General features: G+C 43.0%; 1 protein-coding gene across 1 annotated transcript in view; it reads right to left on the bottom strand.

Moving 5' to 3' along the window:
• Window positions 1-10,852: 10,852 nt before the first annotated feature.
• The window catches only part of LOC139233663 (EF-hand calcium-binding domain-containing protein 14-like), an 88,931-nt gene continuing 86,214 nt past the window's right edge, over window positions 10,853-13,569 (bottom strand). The window contains exon 11 of the mRNA XM_070864071.1: window positions 10,853-11,249. Within this exon, the coding sequence (XP_070720172.1) occupies window positions 11,245-11,249 (5 nt within the window). The 3' untranslated portion in view covers window positions 10,853-11,244. The remainder of the gene's footprint in view (window positions 11,250-13,569) is intronic.

Raw genomic sequence — 13,569 nt, 5'->3', positions numbered from 1 at the left:
AAACACAGCTCAGACAAACATTAACATTAGAACATGTATGAACAGTAGGAGGCACTGGGTCCAAGAACTTTTCTGACTGACCTCAACCCGACCCGCCTACCATCCCACTCCCCACAACTCCCCCCCCCGCCCCGCCCCCCCCCCAGCCTTTAATACAAATTAAACGTTCCCCTTAACTGTCCTTCTAACTTTAAATTATAAAGGGAGCTAACAAAGTCGGCTTTGTTCTCTTTGAAAAAGCATTAACCCACTGACGTTGTCAAGATTTTGAAGGAGAGTGGTAACATTGATATCAACTTGTTTACAGTGCCAATTAAAAATTAAGAATGGCTCTTTATTGGAGGAAAGAAACATTCAAGGAAGGCATTTGAGATTTTTTTAAATGGTGAGTACCATAATTAGGAAAAGGCTACTTGCAGACAGTTTAAAAAAAACTCAAACCAGAAAATTACTAGTTAAGTGGATAAGAACCTAGCAATTTTTAGAAGTGACCCAGTAGGCTGTTCTTTGTTTATTGTTAATGATACCTCTACTTCAATGCTCCTTTGTTTTCAGAAATCTAGCTACCTTGGAAATAGCGGATGCATTGACAGTCATTTTCCAACATTCCATTGACTCCGGATCAGTTCCTATCGAGTGGAGGGTAGCCAATGTAATCCCACTTTTTAAAAAAGGAGGGAGAGAGAAAACAGAGAATTATAGACCGGTCAGCCTGACATCGGTAGTGGGTAAAATGATGGAATCAATTATTAAGGATGTCATTTGGAAAGAGGTGACATGATAGGTCCAAGTCAGCATGGATTTGTGAAAGGGAAATCATGCTTGACAAATCTTCTGGAATTTTTTGAGAATGTTTCCAGTAGAGTGGACAAGGGAGAACCAGTTGATATGGTATATTTGGACTTTCAGAAGACTTTCGACAAGGTCCCACACAAGAGATTAATGTGCAAAGTTAAAGCACATGGGATTGGGGATAGTGTGCTGACATGGATTGAGAACTGGTTGTCAGACAGGAAGCAAAGAGTAGGAGTAAATGGGTACTTTTCAGAATGGCAGGCAGTGCCTAGTGGGGTACCGCAAGGTTCTGTGCTGGGGCCCCAGCTGTGGTTACAATGTACATTAATGATTTGGACGAGGGGATTAAATGTAGTATCTCCAAATTTGCGGATGACACTAAGTTGGGTGGCAGTGTGAGCTGTGAGGAGGATGCTATGAGGCTGCAGAGTGACTTGGATAGGTTAGGTGAGTGGGCAAATGCATGGCAGATGGAGTATAATGTGGATAAATGTGAGGTTATCCACTTTGGTGGTAAAAACAGAGAGACAGACTATTATCTGAATGGTGACAGATTAGGAAAAGGGGAGGTGCAATGAGACCTGGGTGTCATGGTACATCAGTCATTGAAGGTTGGCATGCAGTTACAGCAGGCGGTTAAGAAAGCAAATGGCATGTTGGCCTTCATAGCGAGGGGATTTGAGTACAGGGGCAGGGAGGTGTTGCTACAGTTGTACAGGGCCTTGGTGAGGCCACACCTGGAGTATTGTGTACAGTTTTGGTCTCCTAACCTGAAGAAGGACATTCTTGCTATTGAGGGAGTGCAGCGAAGGTTCACCAGACTGATTCCCGGGATGGCGGGACTGACCTATCAAGAAAGACATTTAGGACCGAGATGAGGAGGAATTTCTTCACCCAGAGAGTGGTGAACCTGTGGAATTCTCTACCACAGAAAGTTGTTGAGGCCAATTCACTAAATATATTCAAAAAGGAGTTAGATGTAGTCCTTACTACTAGGGGGATCAAGGGGTATGGCGAGAAAGCAGGAATGGGGTACTGAAGTTGCATGTTCAGCCATGAACTCATTGAATGGCGGTGCAGGCTAGAAGGGCCGAATGGCCTACTCCTGCACCTATTTTCTATATTTCTATGTTTCCATCCAATACTGTTCACATTAGTGGCCTTCTCTAGGTAACTTATTCCAAAAGTCTTTTATCATTTGCATTAACAAATATTCTACCCCAGTTCACTTCTTCTTCCTAATTTTTAATTTGTCTCATGATATTTGAAATCTATCAGTAAATTATGACGTCATCCCACCAACTTTTGCATTTAACTTGGGCACATTTTGAGGCACGCCACGGACCCGCTCAGGAGAGCTGGGCAACCTCATTGAGGTAGTTAACTGCTCGTTGAGACCCTTAACTGCGTTTTTAACATCAGGTTTTCGCTTTAACTTGTTGCGCACGGGATTCACGCACCTCGCGAACATTGCCTGTGAAGGGGAGGCGGAAGCTCAGTAGCCATTGTGCGAAGCCATTAAGCTGGAAAAACACAAAAATACTCGCACATTACACCAGCTTCCCTGCCTAAGGGAAAGGCTCTTGCTGACACCATTTTGTGCAGAGGTTTAACTGTCAGGAGTTTGTAGGTGATTTTTGCAACCTCGGAAATCACTCTCACCACATTGCTAGTCACTATCAGAACATTGAAGGTTTGTGCCTCTGATCTCTACTTTACCTGCCATCTATTAGATCAGCATGGGTGCTGCTTATGCTGTCTCACCTTGGACCTCAGAATCAGACCAAGATGAGCCCCAGCAGCAACAACATCAGCAGCTGCCTTCTCCTCACCGACCTGATGCTCCACAGGAGAGAGGGGGATACCACAGGGTTGCACCGTGCCAGAGGTGATACCCCCAACACAGGGTATACAGGCAGAGGATAAGCTTCCTGGACATAACTGAGCAGCAGTGCTGCAGGAGGCTCAGGCTATTGCGCCAGATCAGCGCAGACATTTATAGCTTGCTGGAACAAGGCCTGCTGCCCAGAGGACCTGGTGGACACTCCTTACCAGTGACTGTTGAAGTCACCACCACCCTTCTTCACCTGACGCTCCTCGCAGGGATCTACAGTAGACATTTGTAGGATCTTACAGTTTGCCACCCACAGATGCATCACCCAGGTGACCGACGCCATGTTTCACAAGTCAGCCAATTATGTAAACTTTGCCACTCGGCTTTGCAGCTCTGGCTGGCTTCCCACAGGTGCAGGATGTCATCGACTGCACACATGTGGTCATCAAGGCACCCCCACATCATGCAGGAGTGTTTGTGAGCTGCAAGGGCTTCCACTCCCTCAATGTGCACCTCGTCTTCAACCATAAAAAGATCATGCATGTATGTGCCAGATTCTCTGGCAGCTGTCATATCTCTTTCATGCTGCACCAATCCCCTCTCCCTCAGCTCCTCACACCTCCAAACAGACTTACCAGCTGGCTGCTTGGGGACAAGGGCTATCCACTGAAGACATGGCTAATTGACACCCTTGAGGAGGCCAAGCAATGAGGCTGAGGAGTCTTATAATGAGAGCCACATGTCCAGCAGTTGTGCCATAGTGCAAGCAATCAGCATGATGAAGATGTGCTTCAGCTGCCTTGACAGATCTGGAGGAGCCCTTCAATATGCACCAGCCAAGGTCTCCAGAATCACTGTCATATGCTGCGCACTGCACAACAGAGTGCAGCAGCGTGGATTGGAGCTGCAGAAGAAACAAAGGAAATAAATACATTTATGTGAATCACAATTAGAACAGAAACTTAACATTAAAATGTTTTCACACCCTGGTGCATCTAGGATTGTGCCTTTTTTCATTTATTGTGCTTCTACCAGGGGCATACGCTGTGGCTTCAGCAAAGGTAAAGTCAGGCTGCTCACTTCCCTACTCTGACTGCTTAAGATACCTTTGGTGGACATCCTCTGGGTTTTGGAGCCTGTGAGGGCCCCGCCAAAGACTGCTCCTCCGGCAACTGTGCAGACTCAGCCATTGGGATCCAAGGTAACATGTGAGGCTCTGACTGAAAGGGAGATAACGGGGGAGTAGTGGGAGCACTCTGAGCAGTGCCCTCACATCCACATCCCTTATCACCATCATCCCTCTTATGGGCTACCCACACTTTCCCTGCTAGCAAGGAGCTGGAGAGGACCTTACTGCCTAGCAGTGGGGTGATGAAGGCCCAAGTATATTTTAGTATCCCTCCTCGAGATGTGGTCAATGAGTATCCGCAATCTGTTGTTCACAGCAAGCATTGACTTGTGCAGTTGCTGCTCCATGCAGTTGCCCATCCTTTCCATGGAACAACACATCCTTGCCATCGCCTGTGAGATGGTGGTGCTCATGTTGTACACATTGTGGCTGCAAAAGCTGCCAGAACTGCCAAAAGTGGCCAAGGTTGGAAACTAAATATTCCAGGATACTTAACTTTTAGAAGAGATAGTCAAAATGGAAAAGAAGGAGGGCTAGCTCTGATAATAAAGGATGGGATAAAGACAGTAGAGATAATTAAGGATGGGATAAAGACAGTAGAAAGAAAGGATCTTAGCTCCAAAAATCAAGAGATAGAATCAGTTTGGGTGGAGCTAAGAAACAGCAGTGGGCAGAAAACATTGGTGGGAGTTTTTTATAGGCCCCCAAACAGTAGTTGTAATGTAGGGCAGAGAATAAATCAAGAAATTAGAAACGCATATAATAAGGATAATGATGTAATGATGAGGGACTTTAATCTACATATAGACTGTGCAAACAACATTTGCAGTAAAAGTGTAGAGGACGAATTCATGAAATGTATATAAGATAGTTTTCTAGATCAGTATGTTGAAGAACCAACTAGGGAACAGGCTATTTTAGATCTAGTATTGTGCAATGAGAAAAGGTTAATTAATAAGCTTGCAGTAAAGGGGCCTTTAGAGAAAAGTAACTATAATATGATAGAATTTTATATTGAATTTGAAAATGATTTAGTTGAATCCGAAACTAGGGTTTTAAATCTAAACAAAGTAAACTACGTAGGTATGAGGAGCAAGTTGGCTAAGGTAGATTGGGATACTACATTAAAAGGTATGACGGTAGACAAGCAATGGATAGCATTTAAAGAATGAATACATAAGTTACAAAAAATATACATTCCTTTAAGGCACAAAAATCTCATAGGAAAAGTGGTCCAACTGTGGCTAACAAGAGAAGTTAAAGATAGTATTAGATCAAAGGAAGAGGCATATAATGTTGCCAATAAGAGTAGTAAGCCTGAGGATTGGGAGGATTTTAGAATTCAGCAAAGGGGGACCAAGAAATTGCTAAAGTAAAGGAAAATAGAATATGAGAGTGAACTAGCGAGAGATATAAAAATAATGTAAAAGCTTCTGTAGGCATTTCAAAAGGAAAAGTTAGCGAAAGTAAATGTGGGTCCCTTATAGGCTGAGACAGGAGAAATTATAATGGGGAAAAAGGAAATGGCAGATAAATTAAACAATTACTTTGTGTTTGTCTTCACAGAAGAAGACGCAAAACACTTGCTGGAAAGAATGGAGAACCAAGGGTGAATGAGGAACTGAAAGAAATTAGTATTAGTAAAAAAATGGTACTAGAGAAATTAATGAGACTGAAAACCGATAAATCCCATGGACCTGATGGCCTACATCCTAGCATTTTGAAAGAGGTGGTTATAGAAATAGTGGATGCATTGGTTGTCATCTTCCAAAATTCCATAGATTCTAGAACAGTTCCCGCGGATTGGAAGGTAGCAAATGTAACCCCGCTATTTAAAAAAGGAGGGGGAGAAAACGTGGAACTACAGATCAGTTAGCCTGACATCAGTAGTAGGGAAAATGCTAGAAACTATTATTAAGGACGAGGTAACAGGGCACTTAAGAAAATAATAATAAGATTGGGCAGAGTCAATATGGATTTATGAAAGGAAAATCATGTTTGACAAATCTGTTAAGAGTTTTTTGAGGTTGTAACTAGCAGAATAGATAAGGGAGAAACAGTGGATGTGGTGTATTTGGATTTTCAGAAGGCATTTGATAAAGTGCCACACAAGAGGCTATTACACAAAATTAGGGCTCATGGAATTGGGGGTAATATACAAGCACAGATTGAGGATTGATTATGGCCAGAAAAGAGAGAGTAGGAATAAACGAGTCATTTTTAGGTTGGTAGCCTGTAACTAGTGGAGTACCGCAAGGATCGGTGCTTGAGCCTCAGCTATTCACACTATATATCTATGATTTGGATGAGGGGACCAAATGTAATATATCTAAGTATGCTGATGATACAAAGATAGGTGGGAATGTAAGTTGTGAGGAGGATGCAAAGAAGCTTCAAGGGGATATAGACAGGCTAAGTGAGTGGGCAAGTACATGGCAAATGGAATATAATGTGGAGAAATGTGAAGTTATCCACTTTGGTAGGAAAAATAGAAAAGCAGAGTATTTTTAAATGGTGAGAGATTGGGAAATGTTGATGTTCAGAAAGAACTGGGTGTCCTTGTACATGAATCAGTGAACATTAACATGCAGGTACAGCAAGCAATTAAGAAAGCAAATGGTATATTGGCCTTTATTACAAGAGGTTTTGAGTATAAGAATAAAGATGCCTCACTCCAATTATATAAGGCCCCGGTGAGACCACACCTGGAGTATTGTGTACAGTTTTGGTCTCCTTACCTAAGGAAGGATATGCTTGCCATAGAGGGAGTGTAATGCAGATTCACCAGACTGATTCCTGTGATGGGGTGTATTGTCCTATGAGGAGAGATTGCGTAGACTAGGCCTATATTCTTTAGAGTTTAGAAGAATATGAGGTGATCTCATTGAAACATACAAAGTTCTTACAGGGCTTGACAGGGTAGATGCAGGGAGGATGTTTACGCTAGCTGGGGAGTCCAGAACCAGGGGTCTCAGTCTCAGAATAAGGGGTCGGCCATTTAGGATTGAGATGAGGAGAAATGTCTTCACTCAGAGGGTTGTGAATCTTTGGAATTCTCTAGCCAGAGGGCTATGGAAGCTCAGTCATTGAGTATTCTCAAAATAGTGATCGATAGATTTTTGGATATTAAGGGAATCAAGGTATGGGGATAGTGCAGGCAAGTGGAGATGAGATCGGAGATCAGCCATGATATCATTGAAAGGTGGAGCATGCTCGAGGGGCCAAATGGCCTACCTCTGCTTCTCTTTCTTATGTACTTATGTCAGAGCATTGCGCAATTGTTGCTGCCCTTCTTACTCGATGGCCCCCGAGGTTCAGCGTCTGCATACAGCTCAGCACAGCTTGGAGCATCCTGCACCCTCCGGTGAGGAGTCTCCACTGCTGTCCCCATCTCCAACATCTGCTCTTGCTCACTTGTGATGTGTGAGACACCACCTGCCAACACTACTCTATCTCTCCCAGGACCAACCGAGGTGCTGATGGTGCACCCTCAGAGACTGGAGCTTCCTCTGAGTAGTCATCTATCTCCTCCAGCTTGACAGTGGTGGCGGGGACACTTGATGGACCTGTGGGAGAATAAAGAGATGAATTAGAAGTGCTATGATAAGAATGGGCAACATTACCATTATGCACATGATGACATTTCACTCACTGGTGACATCAGTTACCATGAGTGACTGTTGTATACCGTGTGGCTGTATGAGATGTAATTCTGTCACCAGGTTGCTGGGAGGTCCCCCTTTCTCCATCTCTCACTGTCAGCAGCTCTGCAACTCCTGAGATCTCCAGTGCTCCCTCCTCTGCTACAGCCAAAAATGTGAATATTGCAGGGCCACCTCTGGTTCTCTGTCTCTCCCTGTTGTTCTGCGCTCTCTTCTCCTGAAAGGATGGAAAGAAGAGAACTTTGATTGCGAGTGATGGAATGAGTGTAAAGGATGGATAGAAACATAAAAATTTACAGCGCAGAAGGTGTTACTTGCTATGATTGTATTAGGATGAGGGTGAGTGTCAGTAGTGGATAGTCACATAGGGATGTGGGTATGTACATAGATGGGTGGACCTGCAAGGCAGGTTGGTGTGAGGAGTGATGTACAGGAGTAGACTTGGGAAGGCAGAGTGATGGGATTGGGGTGACAGGCACATCAGGATGTAGGTGAGTGTGGCTTTGCACTCACCTTTCCTGACCTCATGAGATCATTGAATCTTGCGGCACTAGATTCACATCCTCCTCACCACATCCCTGCTGCTGACCTCCTTTGTGATCTCTAGCGATGCCCTCTTAGTGTCTCTGGCTGGTCTTTTTCAGTCCTCCGCAGGGAAGAAGACCTCCTGCTTGCTCTGACTCCCTGGACCAGCATTTCCAGGGAGGCATCAGGGAATCTTGGTGCAGCCTACTACTGTCTGTGTGTCTCCATGACCCACAGAAATCTCACCTTGATCTCTCCTATAGCAGCCTTCAAATGAGATATGTGCAAGTCTGCTCAGTGGCGTTATCAGACCTGCTCCATTTATTTGGGCCGGGAAACCCGCATGACTCTTTCAATTGATGCAATTGAGTTAAACGCGCAGTGCAGAACGTGCCGTTGAAAAGTACGGATGGCGACCTGCTACGCGGCCCACATGCACCCGCCCCAACGCTCAGCTAAAGATTCCGGCCATTATATGCCAAAGTAAATGCATGATTAGGGGGCCGATTTTCAGCAAGGCCTCCACCCATCCAAGTGCTGCCCAAGGTGCTGCCGATGGCTGCCAAGGTACCGAACGGTACTTTGGGTGGGATATTCATGAAGAAGGTCCCTTGAAGGTCGGCTGATGGCAAATGGAAGATGTACGCCACCAATCTTGGTGGCAGCGGGCGGGAGATCGCATTCTCGGCGGCAGAGGCACTTACCACCCAAGTGACACCGAGGATGGAGTCGGGCCCACGGAGGGTCGAAGACATGAAAATAAAGATCACAAATAAAAAATACAAAAACTATCAAAGACCTTCAGGGGACCTCATGCAGGTAAGTCGATGTTGAAAATTTAAAAAAAAATGTTAACTTACCTTTTTTACTGTTGGGGACAGACCAGCCTGTACAATATATTAGCAAGGTTGTGTTCTTTCAAAAAAAACATTTTACTGTGTTCTATTAACAGATTTTTAAATTGCTCGCTGTCAAACTTTGGATGCATCAGTCACCAGAAAGATCCTTCAAGGGGTAAAAACCTGCATTGAGCCATCACAATAAAGAGTTTAGATTCTTCTTTCAGAGACCTACAAAAAAGCCTTCAGGACACACAATGGAACTTTGAATGGGAGGTCGCAGAGCTGCATGGTTGGAAATCATGGAATTTTCACATGGTGTGTAGATTGACTGGAGAGCCTTTCTGCCTCACTTGCTGCTCTGGGACCAATTGCAAAATATCATGCCAAGTGATAAGACACCCAGATCCTCTTCTTGACTATGGCCACTGTACCATTGTATTCCTTTTAGTTTTTTTCTGATCTCCTGTTAGTTATCATTTTGGACTTTCTTTCTCATTCCCAAGTTAGAAAAGTCACAAACCAAAGATTTCAAGTCATAATAAATTTGAGCCTATATATACAATAAATTCCTGGAATGTATTTTTAAATTGTAAGTTTACTTACTTGCAAATAGTGAAAAACAGGTAGTTCATGAGGAAGAAAGGGTCATGTTTTATCTTTAGTATGTGGTATATGGGGATTTCTGCTTTAGTATTGCATTTTTTGTAATTAAAATCACAGGTTCTATGGGCCCAAGTTTCCCCAGGAGTTGCTCCTTTCTTTTTGGAGCAGCTTGATTTTTCTGGACTATCTTTTTAGTTGTAATTCTGGCCATTTAATTTACACCAGTGTAAGTGAGTTAGTTAGATATTTTATAAGTTCAGTTTTTTTTTCCAAAAGGGGGTGTTCCCAGCCACTTACCCCTGTTTTAGGCGTTTGGCCAGCAAATAATTGCTCCAAACTAACTTAGGCCAGCGAATGTTGCCACTTCTCTCCGCATAGAAAAACCTTACCAAGAGTTTTAAGGAATCGGCGCAAGTAACTACATTTAAAGCACCACCAAGCACCAAACAAAGCACAAAAAGTAATAAACAATTAATTAACAAATAAAATAGAAGGAACCCTGCACCTAAAACACTAAGACCAAAGTAATAAGCAATCAATAAATAACAAATCAAAAAATAGAAGGAACCCTGCACCTAAAGCACCAAAATCAATCAGTAAATAACAAATAAAAACTATAAGTCCTACCTAAGGGAACGCAGCGGGCAGCCGATGAGGGAGCCCATTCGGCCAGGGCTAGGGACGATGTGCTTCGGGCCCCTCCCTCACAGCCTGCAACGCGTACTCACAGATTCGGCCTGCCAGGAGCTACTGCACATGCGCGCAGACGTCCCGGCATTGTTTTCAGCGCCGGGACCTGGCTCTGCCCCCAATCCATTGGGCCATGCTGCGCCACGACCGAAGAGAGGCTGGGGAGCGGCCAGAACACCGACGTCTTTTTTCGGCGCGTTTGGAGGCAGACAAAATTGGCGCACCTCGAATGAGGGCACCAGAAAAACAGGTTAGGGAAACTCTAGCCCATAGTAACTAAGCCAACACAATTTTGTTACATGTGATTCCAGGATTTTTATTTGTTTTTGGAATCAGATTCCTTAATTCTGTCTATTTTTATGTGAGAATCACAGTAGTCCAGATAAGGTGTATTAAGTTCTACAAATCTGGCATTTCACTTCTGCATTGTGAAACTGTTGCTCAGTTTTCACCTGAACACATAAGTGAACCGATTTAACTCTGAATCAGCCACAAAGCAAGCCAAAATCGAAGAGACACAATTAATGGGATCAAGACTGACGCAAAGAGAGTGAATATATAAGAGCAGCGGAAACCTTGGAAAAAAAGTGTTTTTGAGTTTTGTGTGAATCAGTGGGAGATACACCCTGTATTGTGGCAATTCCTTTGTATGGTTTTTTAAAATAATTTTTCTCAAGAAAGCTTATTTAGCTTACTACTCTTGGAGGCACAACAAGTTGTTTTATCAATGTAAATAAAACTATAATATTATTTTCAAAAGAAGACGTTTATTTTGTCCTTTTCAACAATTATTTTGTCTGTCATTACTTGTCAGAACTGTTACATTTTACATTGTATAATTATTTAATATATTGTTGATAAAGCATGCATTCTAATCGAAATATAAGAATTACTCAACATTGAATAATAACTTTAAAACCTTGGTTGCTACTTTTTAAATCTTTAACTACAAAAAATGTTGGGCTAAATGCCATCAGCCACAGATAATTTCCACACTAAATAATAGTAATTATAATTCTATGTCTAATTTAAAAGAAACTTTACCACAGTTAAATTGTGTCAAAATTAGTGCAAAGCATTGAGATAGTTGTTAGTCTGGTTTTGAACAGTAATAACATAGTAATTGTGTAGATATCTGTCCTTGAACAGGTTGATTTGACATCTTTATTCTGGAAAATAAAAATGATAAATAAACTCACATTCACATTCTTCTACTGTCTTGTTTAATAAAAATCTGAGTAATTCAAAGCAGACTTTCCCAGCTCTTGGCATCTTTTGCCATTTGACAGTGTTTCAAATCTTTACTCACAAATCATATAGGACAAGGACAACCCCAAACTCTTCATAAGCCACACTAACTACATCTGCAAACCTTTCTCCTCTGCACTCTCCACCCTTGGCTCCAATTCTAGATGCGAGGACCTCAAGCTCTACATTTTTTAAATTGAGGCCTTCTGCTTGTTTGCTTCCCCAATCCTCCAATCTGTCTTCTCTCTCATCCTCCACTCATTCAAACTCCTTTCCCCACTTCTGACACTGCTCTCCTATTTCTTGACCGTATGCTTGCAAACCTGGACATAGCTCCCCATTTCTTAAAGAATAATTTCCAACACTTTTAAAGCTGCTGTCTGATGCCATATCCATATCTTCTCTATCAACACAATCTATCAAACACTTCAACACTTGCCAGCACAAAAGTACCTCTGATGTTGATTCAATCAACCTTCCTGGCATTTATTTCAGCCTAAGCATAGCGTTATGTAATTTTTGGTAGAAAGCACAGTTTGAGGAAAAAAAACACCAAGAGCGTCACCACATACATCTGGAATGTTGCCCTTGCATGGTCCTATCTCATCTTCACTACTGCTAAAATTCTGTCCTGTGTCTCAATTTCCATGATCAATTTTTTAAATATGATCCCACCTCCTCCCTTCATGAATTCTATCGAATCCAGAATTCTACAGTCTAAGTGGTTAATAATTTTTTTTTACATTTGAAGGGAATGGTTCTTCCAGGGCTTACAGTTGATGAGATTTATTTGCATATTTGACCACTTTTGGTTAATATAAACAGAAGATTTCTTGTGATTTGGACTATCAAGGAAGCCAAATGCCCCAGCTTTCGGAGTATGAGCATGCAGACTGAACAATATGGACTTTTCTAAAGGGAACCTTTCCTACAGAAAATTTTGATCAAGCCATAAACCATTAGATCTTCCATCTAACAGCCCCACTCCCAACCTTATGACGAAAAGATCACGGATGATTTAGATGGTCAAGCATAAGATGGTTGGGCCAAGGACGCTTCCCTGAGGAACATCTGCTGTGATGTCCTGGGCAAGTTCTCATTGAAACATAGAAATCAGGTGCAGAAGCAGGCCATTCGGCCCCTCGAGCCTGCACCGGCATTCAATAAGATCATGGCTGATCATTCAACCTCAGTACCCCTTTATCCCTTTGGCTCTAAGGGCCATATCTAACTCCCTTTTGAATATATCTAACGAACTGGCCTCAACAACCAGGTTAACCACTCTCTGAGTGAAGAAGTTTCTCCTCATCTCAGTCCTAAATGGCTTACCCCTTATTCTTAGACTGTGACCACTGGTTCTGGAACTCCTCAGCAACGGGAACATTCTTCCTGCCTCTAACCTGTCCAATCCTGTCAGAATGTTATATGTTTCTATGAGACCCCCTCTCATTCTTCTAAACTTCAGTGGCTACAAGCCCAGTTGATCTAGTCTTTCCTCATATGTCAGTTCTGCCATCCCAGGAATCAATCTGGTGAACCTTCGCTGTACTCCCTCAATAGCAAGAACATCCTTCCTCAGATTAGGAGACAAAAAACTGAACACAATATTCCAGGTGTGGCCTCACCAAGGCCCTGTACAACTGCAGTAAAACCTCCCTGCTCCTATACTCAAATCCTCTAGCTATGAAGGCCAACATGCCATTTGCCTTCTTCATCACCTGCTGTACCTGCATGCCAAACTTCAATGACTGATGTACCATGACACCCAGGTCTCATTGCACCTCCCCTTTTCCTAATCTGTCACCATTCAGATAATATTCTGTCTTCCTGTTTTTGCCACCAAAGTGGATAACCTCACATTTATCCACATTATACTGCATCTGCCATGCATTTGCCCACTCACCTAACCTATCCAAGTCACCCTGCAGCCTCTGAGCATCCTCCTCGCAACTCACACCGCCACACTGCTTAGTGTCATCTGCAAACTTGGAAATAGTACATTCAATTCCTTCGTCTAGATCATTGATGTATATTGTAAATAGCTGGGGTCCCAGCACTGAACCCTGCGGCACCCTACTGGTCACTGCCTGCCATTCTGAAAAGGACCCGTTTATTCCGACTCTCTGCTTCCTGTCTGCCAACCAATTCTCTATCCACATCAATACATTACCCCCAATACCATGTGCTTTAATTTTGCACACCAATCTCTTGTGTGGGACCTTGTCAAAGGCCTTTTGAAAG

Source organism: Pristiophorus japonicus, chromosome 2 (genome assembly GCF_044704955.1).
Source record: "Pristiophorus japonicus isolate sPriJap1 chromosome 2, sPriJap1.hap1, whole genome shotgun sequence".
NCBI lineage: Eukaryota > Metazoa > Chordata > Chondrichthyes > Pristiophoridae > Pristiophorus > Pristiophorus japonicus.
This window is presented reverse-complemented; position numbering and strand designations above follow the sequence as displayed.